This window comes from Chionomys nivalis, chromosome 5 (assembly GCF_950005125.1).
Source record: "Chionomys nivalis chromosome 5, mChiNiv1.1, whole genome shotgun sequence".
Lineage (NCBI taxonomy): Eukaryota > Metazoa > Chordata > Mammalia > Rodentia > Cricetidae > Chionomys > Chionomys nivalis.
Window position 1 is genome coordinate 79,487,494 of NC_080090.1, and position 13,146 is coordinate 79,500,639.

General features: G+C 36.7%; 1 protein-coding gene across 1 annotated transcript in view; it reads right to left on the reverse strand.

Moving 5' to 3' along the window:
• Positions 1-9,064: 9,064 nt before the first annotated feature.
• F13b (coagulation factor XIII B chain) overlaps positions 9,065-13,146 on the reverse strand; it is a 29,994-nt gene continuing 25,912 nt past the window's right edge. Inside the window, exon 11 of the mRNA XM_057770699.1 lies at positions 9,065-9,276. Coding sequence (XP_057626682.1) covers positions 9,065-9,276 — 212 coding nt within the window. The remainder of the gene's footprint in view (positions 9,277-13,146) is intronic.

The following is a 13,146-nucleotide window of genomic DNA, read 5'->3' on the forward strand; positions in this document are numbered from 1 at the left end:
CCTGCTGAATGGGGGCGCTGTTATTCGGGTCTTTTATGGGATAACCTGTCTGCTAGATTCAACTCAGTCAGCAGTTGAGCAAAGTAATTTTCTGAAGGTGTTCACAGCAACCTTTCAGGAGGGTGTGGTCTATCATACCATATTGAAATAGAAGAAATCCACAGGGTCTCATCCTCTGTGAAAACAAAAGAAGAAACTCTTTTCCAAAGTATCATATCCTTAGATCCAAATTCTGAAGTCAAGGTATTTTGAAAATATCTATCTTGGATTAGTTCAGCAGCCTTTATAAACAAATATCTTTTAGCATCTGTTGCTCCTTCCTCAGCATTCAAACAATTCAAAGAGAGCATAATAGTATACAGTATCAAGATTCTCTGTGTATTTTCCATCTTTGTGCAGCTTTATTTTAACTCTATTTTGTTTATTTTTACTTTTGTTTTATATTCTCTGTATATATTTGTCCTGGAATAACTCTGTAGACCAAACTGTCCTTGAACTCTCAGAGATCCATCTGTCTCTGCCTCCCAGGCATTGGGATTAAAGGTGTGTACTGCCACACCTTGAAGTCTCAGAGGTCAATCTTCCTCTGTCTCCCAAGTGTTGGGATTAAAGGTGTGTACTACCACAACCAACAACTTCCTTATTTTTGTTTTTTTACTTTTAAGAACTTTAACTTTCAGCCTGCATATATTTTTAAACACTGTAAATCATTTAAACATTTTCTTTGACTTTGAATCTTTCTTTTACTGTATATCTCTCTTTTTCTGACCACACGAGCCTTGAAATTACTGAGCAATATGGGTAGGTTTAAAGCTGTTGCTTTGATGGCTGGATCCAGCCCATTCCTTAGCTTTCCAGCCTCATGGCTGAGGTACCGGCTGTAGCCATGTTTATCACCACAACTCTGTGGCCTTTCAAGGTCCTTGCCAGCAAACAAGCTACAACACTCAAATGCTCTCTCTATAGCTGACCTCCTGCCTCAGAGTCAGAGTTTGCCCTGGCAGGACAGACCAGAATGCCAGCATTTTAAAACAGCACAACTTTTTTCCTGCTACGGCCGAAAACAAACAAGCATGTAGTCAGCTTTTATCAATACCATTTAAGTGTTTCGTGGCAGGACCGCTTAATGAGCTGCAGGATTTTGCAGCTAAAGCTGAGTCAGGAAGCCTCTCTTAGATGAGAACGCTTGCTTGCCTCTAGCAAGCAGAGCAGACCCGAGCAATTGCTGCTACCAAGAAAACATGCTTTATTCTTTCCCAAGCTTTCTCAGGCTTTCTGTGGATGCAGTCGTCCACACGTTGGGGGCCATTCTGTAGTGGGGAGCTGCGGGCTGTGTTCCTGCCGCCCCAGCTCCTGGTCGTCTGGCTAGCTTATGCCCCAAAATAACAACACACAAACTCTATTCATTTAAACACTGCTTGACCCATTTCTGTTCATGTGTGTAGCACCCCAAGGTGTGCTTACCAGGAAGATTCTAGCCTACGTCCATCCTGGGTCAGAGCTTCATCGCATCTGCTCTGGAGAGGAGAGCTGATGGAGGAAGGTCGTTGGCTAATAAAGAAACTGCTTTGGCCCATTTGATAGGCCAGCCTTTAGGTGGGTGGAGTAAACAGAACAGAATGCTGGGAGGAAGAGGAAGTGAGCTCAGACACCATGCTCCCCTCTCCCGGGCAGATGCAGAGCAGCTCCTCTCAGAGCCAGACGCCATGCCACTGCTCCTCTCCAGGGCAGATGCGATGAAACTTCGACCCAGGATGGATGTAGGTTAGAATCTTCCTGGTAAGCGCACCTTGAGGTGCTACACACATGAATAGAAATGGGCCAAGCAGTGTTTAAATGAATAGAGTTTGTGTGTTGTTATTTTGGGGCATAAGCTAGCCAGGCTACCAGGAGCTGGGGCGCAGGAACACAGCCCGCAACTCCCCACTACAGGTGAGGGCCCTTATCCTGATCCAAATACTCAAGCTACATACCATGAACATATGTTGTCCCTACAGAAGCCTTGAATGTTTGGGAAAAGACTGAATAAAAATGAAAAAGAAATCAATCATATATTAAGGTTTTATAAGACCCAAGAGAACTCTTTAGTTACTTTTTGCAAAGATTAACTAAAGCTGTACAAATAGAGGTAGCATATCCCTAAGCTAGATAAGTATTCATTGAATCTCTGGCTTTTGAAAATGCTAATTTAGAATGCAAAAAAATACTTGTGCCCTTAAAGGTCAGATCAGGACCAATGGACAAATGGATCCTACATACAGCTAATGTTGAGTCCTTTGACTATAACACTGATGCTTGGGAAGGAGAAGTGATTCCCAAAGGTATGAAGAGACATCAAAATACCAAATGCTTTAACTGTGGTAGAATAGGACATCTGAGAAAGGACTGTAGACAGGGCATTCCAAGAAATAGTATTTCTTCTGGGAATCATCTAAATAGAAGGCCCTAACCATCTTTGTTATGCAGAAGATGTAGCAAAGCTGACACTGAACAAATGAGAGTAGAGCAAAAGGAGGCAAACAAGACAACCTGTTATCATTGGGAAACTCCTTGAGGGACCTCTCACGGGCCCCCAAGTCAAAAGTGGTCCAGTCATTCCCAGTCACCATGGAGAACACACCTCCCCAGGATAGAAAATCCAGTGCCTGTTATAAAAAACCATACTGATCTGAATGATAGAATAACCACAGAGGATGAATCAAAAATTCAAACAGAAAATAGAAAATGTATATTTTGGCAGACTTTTATAAATGATAAGAGACCAAAGCTGATAGTATGAATAAATAACATTATAAGAAAGCTTATCAGCCATGGATGCAGATGTGACTATTATTACTCCAGAATCTTTGCATCTGAATTGGACCTTCAAGAGGCAGATGTTCAATTCTTAAGAATTGGAACCCTATCTCAGGTAAAAACAAAGTATGAGATGAGTTGAATGCATATAACCAGAAGGACAGAGAGGAAGGCTACGGTTATATATGGCTAATATAGCAATGAATCTATATGGCTGTGATCTGTTACCACAATGGAATATCCAGAAAAACATTCCTGCAGTCTCAGAAACAGACCATAGACCAATTCATGTTTCTAGGAAGGATATCATAAGATACTATAAAAATAGACACTGACTATTCAGGCTGTACAAAAAGAACAGCTGGTGAACTCTCAGACATACCAATGGCCCTAACTTTAATGGTTAACTAAGAAACATATATGGGTTAAACAGACTGCTCTAGCCAGGATTTGAGACAAGCCCCGTACTTTCCCATTATACATAGACTATACAAAAATTGATTCAGATACTTCTCCCAGGACTTGACAATTAACCCAATTTTTTGAGAATTCCCTAAAAATACTATAACTCCCATTCAGTAGGAAGTAAATCTAAGAATACAATGCTCACATTCTCATGAAGTGAAGTGGGTGGGTTTTGGTTATTTAATGGATTATGGATATTATATATATATATATATATATGACAGGATAAAAGGGTAGATTAATGAATCTACTCTGAAAAGAAAAAGGGAGGGTATAGATATGACAAGATAAAAAAATAGATTATTGAATCTACTTTTAAAAAGCAACTATTAATTTTAAATGTTTATGTTGGATTGGACTTTCATATATTATATACAAATTTTGTATATTGATATAAATTTGAGACTAATTTTGTTAAAATGTACTGTACATACATTTCTAATCTTGTTCAAGGAATTTTACCCATACAGCTCATTTAACAATGTAATGTAAATCTCTAGTTCTTGAAAATTATTATTACCAACTGTTTAGGATAAGAAAATATAGGTTAGTAGTTAATCACATAGTGCAATCAAACTTGTAGTCACATTAGGTATGTTTTCAAGGTCAAACTTAGATATATTTAAGTAGTCAGGTCATCTTCAAACACTTCAGTGATCTACAGAATGTGGCATTTAAGATGTTTTTAATAACCTAGGTTCGTCTTTTTTTTATGACAATGAGACATGTCTTCTCCTGCCAGCACCAATCTACTTCAGAGAAGATAACAGGCATTAAAGAAACTCTAAATGGAGTTTACTTTCTTTGTGGCAAAAATAAGCCACTGGGCAAGAAAATGCCCCCACCTTAATTGCTGACAGTATGCTGTCCTAATTAAACAAGCAGGACACAAAATAAAGTGATGGCCAAACATTGTCAAGACAAGGAGGGACAGCCCTTCAAAATATCTTGCTTCACAGAAAAGTCTGTCAGATATGCTAGTCCTGTCGGCCAAAGATGGATACCCAATGTTGAAGGGGAACTTTGGGTAACTGTCTTGACAGCCAGCTGTTTCTGTCATTACACACAGCATTTGGAAGTCACTTGCTTGTACTTCCTGCTTACTCAGTTAATATTATTTCCTTATTGGGTCTCTGAGGGAATTGAAGACTAGATAGTTATAGTGACAGTTTTCTTTGTTTACTTGACACAGAAAGCAAATTATGATAGAAAGTAAATTAGGTTCAAGACTTTGGAAAAATCAAGATAGGATAGTTATAGAGTATTTTCTCTGAACTTGTCAAATGCAAATGGACTAGACATTGCTGATGTGTTTATTGCCTGTATATATTGTATATACTTATTGCACTTATTGTATATAGTTTTTCTTATATTAGTTACAGCCTTCTTTTTTATTTTAGACAAAAAGGGGAAGTGTACCAGCATTTCATTTGTATTTTAATAAATAAAATTTATTATCAGAAAATAAAAAGTAAAACAGTCACACTGTCCAGCCTTACAGACAAGGCAGCAATGACAACCACCTTTAATCCTGGTAGCCACACCAGCTTGTCATAGAAACCAGATGGTAGTGGTGCATGCCCTTAATCTCAGAATTAAATATGATTATAAAACTGGAGGAGACAGCTCTCAGTCTCAGTTTCATTTTGAGATTCTTGGAGGCAGGATTGCCATTTTGAACCAAGGTAGATGTAAATAGTGGCTGGTTGCTTTGCTTTTCTGGTCTTGAGGCTGAACCCCAATATTTTTTTCTGGGTTTGTATAAATAGTGCTTCAGAATGGTTGCGATTCTATTGTTCAGTTGTTTTAGGGACTAGAAAATTTATGAGAGAACTGAGTTTTCCTCATTCTTTCTTGGATACAAAATGACACACAAATAATTACATGAAAATAGTCATCATTAATACAGGAAGCACAAATCAGAGAGTATGCAGGACAGACAAAGTAAAAAGGTGTAAGCAAAAAGGATGACTGTTGGGGATCTATAGGGAGATAACTTCTTAATTTTCTGCCAATCTTTTTAAAATAAAAATAAAAATTTATTTATTTTACCTGAGTGTGACTATACATAAGTATATTATGTGAACCACATGCTTGCAGAACCTGCAGAGACCAGAGGACAGCATCGGATCCTCTGGAATTGTAGTTACAGACAGCTATGAGTAGACATAGATGCTGGGAACTTTAGTCTGACTCTCTGGAAGATTAACCAGAAGATTAACTTATCCCCTGAGCCAATCCTCCAGCCACTTGGTTAGACTTATTAGAGCCACATTTTAACCACTTTTCCTCAAAGGACTCAAGCTGAGCTCCCTGAACTCAAATTTTAATATATAATGTTTAGTGTTTTTATCTTTCTTTTTATGAAGAAAGGGGTAGATATCTATGAATTCTTAATTTCCTCTTGAAAATTTTAAATTTCTCTGTGAAGAACTGAACAATGCCCTTTTACACTTTGTAATACTTCTGGGTAGTCATCATGCCAGTGGTTCCTTGATCTTTAATCCTTGTACTACAAAGATAGTAAACTGCTAAGCAAAGTTAGCTTTTTCATATTCTTCTTGATGGAACTTAAAACAAAAGGCAAATGATGATCATTGTAACATTATTTTCAACAATTACCCATCTGTGATAATTTTATCTTTCTTTTTTTTCCCAAATGTGTCTTCTATTGATTTTTTAATTTTTTATTTAAAAGTTCTTTTTCATTCTATATACCAACTATAGTCCCCCTCCCTCCCCTCCTAATCCCCATCCATACCTTCCTTGCACCCAAACCCTCAGAAAGGGTAAGTCCTCCCATGGAGAGTCTACAAAGTCTGGCATATCAAGTTGAGGCAGGACCCAAGTCCCTCCCTCCCACCCTCCACCCCCACCCCTCACCCCCCATCTCTGGTCAGAGCAAGGTATCCTTCCATAGGGAAGGTGCAGATCCAGTTCATGAACTGGGAATAAATCCTGGTCCCACTGTCAGTGGCCACACACACTGCTCAAGCTATAGAAAGGTTAAGCACATTCAGAGGGAATACTTCTGTCCTACACAGGTTCCCCAGGTATCAGTTCAGAGTCAGTGAGCTCCCACTAGCCAGTGAGCTCCCACTAACTTGGGTCTGCTGTCTCTGTGGGTTTCCCCATCATGATTTGACAGAAACTATTTCAATGTGCCAGGCTTCCTGACTTTAGATTGGGTTTTTCTAAATTTCTCTCCTCATCTGTGGTCCTGCCTTATGCACAGCAAATAAATTGCCCCTTCCTATTTTTTTTTTACACAAGAAACAAAAGCCATAAGAAACCATAGGCTGTAACAGTCCTCATTCAACCATACTTCCAATGTCCCTCCCAACAAAGGTCCTGCCCTTGTGCTTTTGGTGTGTCAGTTCTTGTTTTTCCAGAAACTCCCTACAAATATTATGTGATATGTGATATTTACCCTCAGAATTTTCTTTTTTTCTTTTTCTTTTCTTTCTTTCTTTTTTTTTTTTTGTTTTTGTTTTTTTTTTTTTTTGATTTTTTGTTGTTGTTGTTGTTTTTTGAGACAGAGTTTCTCTGTGTAGCCTTGACTGTCCTGGAACTCACTCTATAGACAAGACTGGCCTTGAACTCATAGGGTTCTGCCTGCCTCTGCCTCCCAAGTGCTACTCAGAATTTTCTACATTGTCTTTCTCTATTACTTCTATTTAATTTTAATGTGTCCATAATTATTTCTATCTCAATAGGTACCCCTCTATTCTCATCTCTCTGTCCTCATTCATGACTCCACTTATTGACAAACTCACATTTATGTCTTCCTTTTTTGTGCCTTTTATTTATTCTCCAACCCACTACAGCTAAAGTCCATACAATCCTGTTTCCTGTGAGGGAATCCAGACCATAAGCAGTATTTTTAGTTTCGTCTCTGCTGATCTTCACGGATCCAATCCAGCCATTCTCTTCGCATCCCCATTTTTGTTCTCCACTCTGTCCCCAAGCACTAAGCAGTGCGTTCCTGCCTTTGTGCCATCACTTCATGTGAATCCATTCTCAGTTATTTTACTCTCTCATTAATTCAGAAACTGGAATTAAATCAATAGGCTTTGCAAAAACAATTCAAAAGATATGTAATTGTAACTTGGGGATTAAGTAATGCCTTGTAAATAAGAAACTACACCCGAAGGTAAGAGAATAGGATAACTCTTCTTGGACTAACAGCCAGTCCTGATGGGGATTCCATGATCCTGATAATAATGCTACATACCTGCGAATGAACAGAAGTCACAAATGCAAATTTAGCCCTTATTTGAAAAAGAAGGTAGCAGTGTTGCTATTGCAGGTGACCCAATGAACTAGGTACTGACATGATCGCTTTCCCTGCAGAACTTCTGTTTTTATAATATATAATCTGCATGACTAGAACAACTCTCTGACCTTAAGCTGTTGTGCACAAAGTATAAACTATTAAAACAACAAAAGTCATTATTTGAACAAGTAGGTAGAATGCTACACTATAATTTGATTATTATCCTTGTAGCATATATTAGGGTTTAACTTTAAAAGTTCTTTACATTTTGAAAAGTAGTCTCTTCCTCATTTTATAAAGTAACTCTTTCACTTTATCATGGCAGTTGCCTTATTTTCCAGTGTGTTTGTCTCTGATATTAATATAAATATTGAATTAAAAGGAACAGAAAACCTTAATTTTAATGAAAATAATAAAGACAAATGTATTATCCATAGAAACTAAAGAAAACAATATAGTCTGGCAATGATCTGGAAATAGGAAGGATTTGCTGACTAAATCAAATTTAATGGTGAAAAGAACAATGAAGTTCAGGTTAAATGAGAAATCAAGCTGATAGGAAATGTATTGATGCTTTGATTCATCAATAAGGAAAATATTGAGCACATTTTTATGCAGAAATAAAATGTCAGGACACCAAACTCAGCACAGTCTTCCTAAAACTATTTCATGCAGGATTCATGATACGTTGAGATACACTTTATCTTCCTTCCATTTGCTTTTATGTCTGTGCAGACTCCTTGATGAGAAAGGGAGATAAAGAGAAGAAAATGTAAAAGAATGTTAGTCATTATTCAATGCCTATTACAGTTCATATGAATAATGCCTTAAGTAGAACCTACCTAGAGCAGGTAACCATGCTTAGTAAAGCATCCTTCTGATTCCGTTTGAAAAACTTTATGCTGTTTGTTAATGTTGCTGACTATATTAACACCAGGTTTGTAATTTCTTCAAATTATTTGCTTTTTTCCCCATCCTCAAAAGGGTGCTCCCAGTTACCAAAACTTTTAATATTAAACAAAAATCTTCTACTCCGATTTTAGCATAATTAAACATAAGGAGTATTTCTAGGCAAACACACTAAGCATTTGTATAGGGCACATAGATACACTTTAAAGATCATCATTGTGTAGTTCTCAGGATTGTCTCATTATCTGCAACTTACACATATTTCCAAAATTTTGTTGTATGTGAACTTATGACCAGTAAGAAGTTTAATAAATGTGCTCTTTTTCTTATTTCAAAATATAAGACTCAAATTTTGTGTATTTTAATATTGTACATAAAAATGTGTTTCTTTTTCTACTGTCAAAATATCACAGATATCAAATGGTAAACAGCAATTTGACTCCAGAAAACTCAAAAGTTTCCAGCATTTATGGTTTAAGATTTGAATAAAATGTGATTTTCCTTTCTAATAGACATAAAAACAGAGTACTGTAGAGCACGATATTTATGGAATTTATAAAATAGTAAATCTCTTAAATAAAATTTGACAAAAAATATCTTAAGGACATTTTCTTACCTTTATCTTGGAGTACACTTTGGATATTTCAGCCTTCCTCTGTCACACTGCACTCGAAGTTCAGACTCACTAATAGATGTCTCAGTTATGTATGCATCTCTCTTACACATAAATTCAATATACTCGCCATGGAGAATGAGTGGTCTATTGTCAAAATTCCATTTCAGCTGTAAATAATTCTTATCCATTTCAACAAACGACAATGGGCAAGGTTCTGAACAAACACAAGAAATTAAAATGAAAACTATATTGATAACATCTTGTGCAAACACTACGTTCAGTGTTGCCTATATGGGATAACCTTACACTCCATAGAGAGACAAGCAAGTTAGTCAGAATTATTGTTGGAGTCTAAAAATATGTTCACTCCTGGTCAAAGGAACCTATGTGACATTCCCTCATGTGGTCAAAAGAATACTTGGATAGTTATAAAAAATTCTTTTACAGTCCCTTTCCTTTGCTTCTTCAGAAAGTTTAAATGTGTCTGAGAGGTCACTCGGAGATAACGGGCTACCTAACATGGGAAAAAGCCTGTCCTGTGTTCAAACCCCACCAAGCCCATATATGTGTGTGTATACATATATACACATATATGTACATATACATATTCACATTGTCATTATAGGTTCCTTGAATTAGTTTTTTGTCTGTAGTAAGTAGGCTATATATTTTACCATTGGTTAATTTTCAATATGCATAGTCAGTTATAAACACAATTTCCATTTTTATTGTATTTTCAAAAGGTCAGAAGTCTGATAACATTAAATAAATTATATCATATGTAATATTCCATTAAATAATACATATATAATATTTTCAAGATAAAACATTAATTTCTAATAAGATGGCAATGTAGAGACAAGCTAGATTCTCAACACTAATCCAAATGTTCTGACATATTTCCATCCAAAGCAGCGGACAGTTTTCTCTCTTTTAAATTTCAAGTTGAGGAAAATAGAGACTAGATTCTATTTTAAAAACTGATCAATGAAAGTTTTCAGGTTTTCCTTCAACTATATATTAACATAAAGCAGGACAAAATTTGAACACATATAAATAGGCTAACATCTCTGATTTTCCCCTATGATAAAAATAACATTTTGAAAATTTTCAGAATAGGGTTTTTTGCATCTCATTTGCCTCCTGAATGACTTAAGACCAAGGGAAACCTTCAGAAGTAGATTAAAGATGTCCAGAGTTGATACTGCAATACATCAACCATAAATTGTTAATGTATAACAAATTAATTTATGCAAACACTTTTAAAGATTGCATTGAATATCCATAGGTCAAATGTTATGTGAGACGTACTACAAGCAATATGCTAAGTAAAAAGTGATTGTAAAGGGTCAATAGAATCTCAGGCTCTCCACTAAATATTATTTTAATGAGATCAAATTGAATTGCAATGTAAATTAGTAATGGAGTAGAATAAAATAGAAAATATCAATTGTTAGATACTAATGTACTGATATATTTAGTGATTTGTTTGTATTGTTTATTGCCAAACATGACTTCATCTTGCTACCTAGAACAGAGAAACCTGGAAAACTAGATGAAACACAATAGGTCATTGCCCTTAGCCTCCTGATCACAAAAGCTGACACCTGTCAGCTGTAACATATCTTTGAAAGCAAAAGCCTCCAAGCTTGCAGCTGCTTATGCTTCTGGACAGTCCTGTTGGCTTGCCTGCTCTCACTGCCTTGAAGTTTAGAATATAAAAGGAGAATGCAAACAAGACGTGGAATTGAAGTGTTTCAGGATATATCCTGGCTTCTGTCCACCTGTGAATACATCTCTCTTCCTCTCTCACTGGTGCCAGCAGTTCATTCCAGAGACATTCCCCAAACAGCACTGTTTTATAAACCCTGAGGTTATATTTAAAATTGATTCTTAGACTTTCTACTTTCACTATGACCAAGAACCCTATATAAGACCAAAAATGTACCAAAAACTAAAGCATTTTAAAACAAGTATGCCAGGGCACCTGAGAACCACATAGGCAGCCAATGATTTGAAGATAATAGGAAAAAAAAATATTTGGTGTGTTTTTGATTCTCAATTCAGCTGAAAGACGATGTGTAAAATGACCAATAACAGACATATGACAAAATGTTTGAGAATCTCACAGGGCTGAGAGCAGAAAGAAGTATGAATGGGTCTGGAGTTGGTGACTTAGAGGTTCAGACTGTAGCTAACTGAACTTGATCCTCTAAGCTCTTTTTTTTCCCTTTGAAGTATTTACTGATTGTGAGTAGTTAGGCTGACAACTACACTGTATATTTTGCATTCTTCACAGATACTATTGTCAGTCTAGAGGGAGGCATAGAAACAAAAGTCTTGGCATAGAACCATAAAAAACAAACATCCAATTCCAATTGGACCAAGCCCAGCTACCCAAATCCTAAGATTTAGCATTCCATGGAATAAGATCATGGAGTCCTAAACTCCTAAATTTGCTCACATATAATGTTTACTATTCAGTTGATTATCATATAAATAATGGTAAATTACGCTAGGAAATAGATTTGTGTCTTTGTGGATAGGGACTTCAAGATATGTGTGATAATTATGGTCAAAAAGTTTATGTCTAGCCAGGTGGTGGTGGATCTCTATGAGGTCCAGGTTAGCCTGATCTACAGAGTGAATCAAGGATAGGCTTCACAGCTACACTGAGATTCTATATTTATCTATATATATAATTATTATATTATATATGTAATATATAACATGTATTATATTCATGTAATATATGATATATAAATACATTATATTTATATTATACACATCTAAATAATTTTGTATTGTATATAAAATTTAATTTATATTAAGCATTAATTAACTATGATTTAATCAGAGTGCAGTTAGCTACCCAATAACAGCAACGCCACTTTTTTACAAGTTGGCACATCTTTTTTTTTTTTTTTTTTTGGTTCCTGTCCTGGAACTAGCCTTTCTAGACCAGGCTGGCCTCGAACTCACAGAGATCCACCTGCCTCTGCCTCCCGAATGCTGGGATTAAAGGCGTGAGCCACCACCACCTGGCCAAGTTGGCACATCTTATTTAAAAAGTTGGTGTCATAGATCACAAAATTCACAGCTGGATGACACTATCCACGTCCCTCCCAGCAGCCTGTATTGTATCTTCTGTGACTATAAAAGCTGGCCAGTAGGGAGGAAGTTCCAAGTTCAGTGCTAGCTTGCTTTTGCTGTATCATGCATCTGACGTATGTGATGCTTTCAGCAATTAGGTCTCCTCTTATTCTGGTAGGCAAAAATAAGTTATTCAGAAGTATCTGTGTATTTACTTATGTCCTGTGTCCTGTCCTTTTCTGGCTTTCTCTGTTCCTTACTTGGCCTGTAACCTCCCCAACCATAGGCTTTCTTTCAGCTCGAATTACAATACTAGCCATAAATCAGGATTCAAATCCAATCACAAAGCAGCTATTAACCCCCAAACAGTCATGACACTAATAAATCAGCGCACCTACATCCTATATGCAGAGTTGAGTGATTGGTGAACCTGCTGTTGTGTCCCTCCTCCCCAGGAAGTCTGCACAGCACCTTCAGGCACTATGAAAACTTTAGCTACTACATTTTCATTTCTACAATATCCATTTTAAATCTTCTTTGGTAGATTCGAGTTTCTCAACAGACATCAAGTTGTTTTTATATTTTGTTTTTCGTTTTTTTAAGACAGGGTTTCTCTTTGTAGCTCTGGCTGTCCTGGAACTCACTCTGTAGACTAGGTAACCTCAAACTCAAAGAAATCCACCTGCCTCTGCCTCCCTGAGTGCTAGGATTAAAGGCATGCCACCATCACCTGGATAGACATCAACTTTTTGACACCACCGCTTGGCTAAACATTACATTTATGTTTATACTCAAAAATATATGTTGCTCTCAGCACAAATCAATGGATCCTTTCTTTCCAGTGAATGTTGGTACATGCAGACACCAATACCTATGAGGTGCTGAAAATGGATCAGTACTCAATATTAAATAAGCCATTTATACCACATCTTCTAAGACCTAGGCAACAGTTGAGAAGATAGTGTAGAAAGAAATAGAGAGAAGCGCTTCA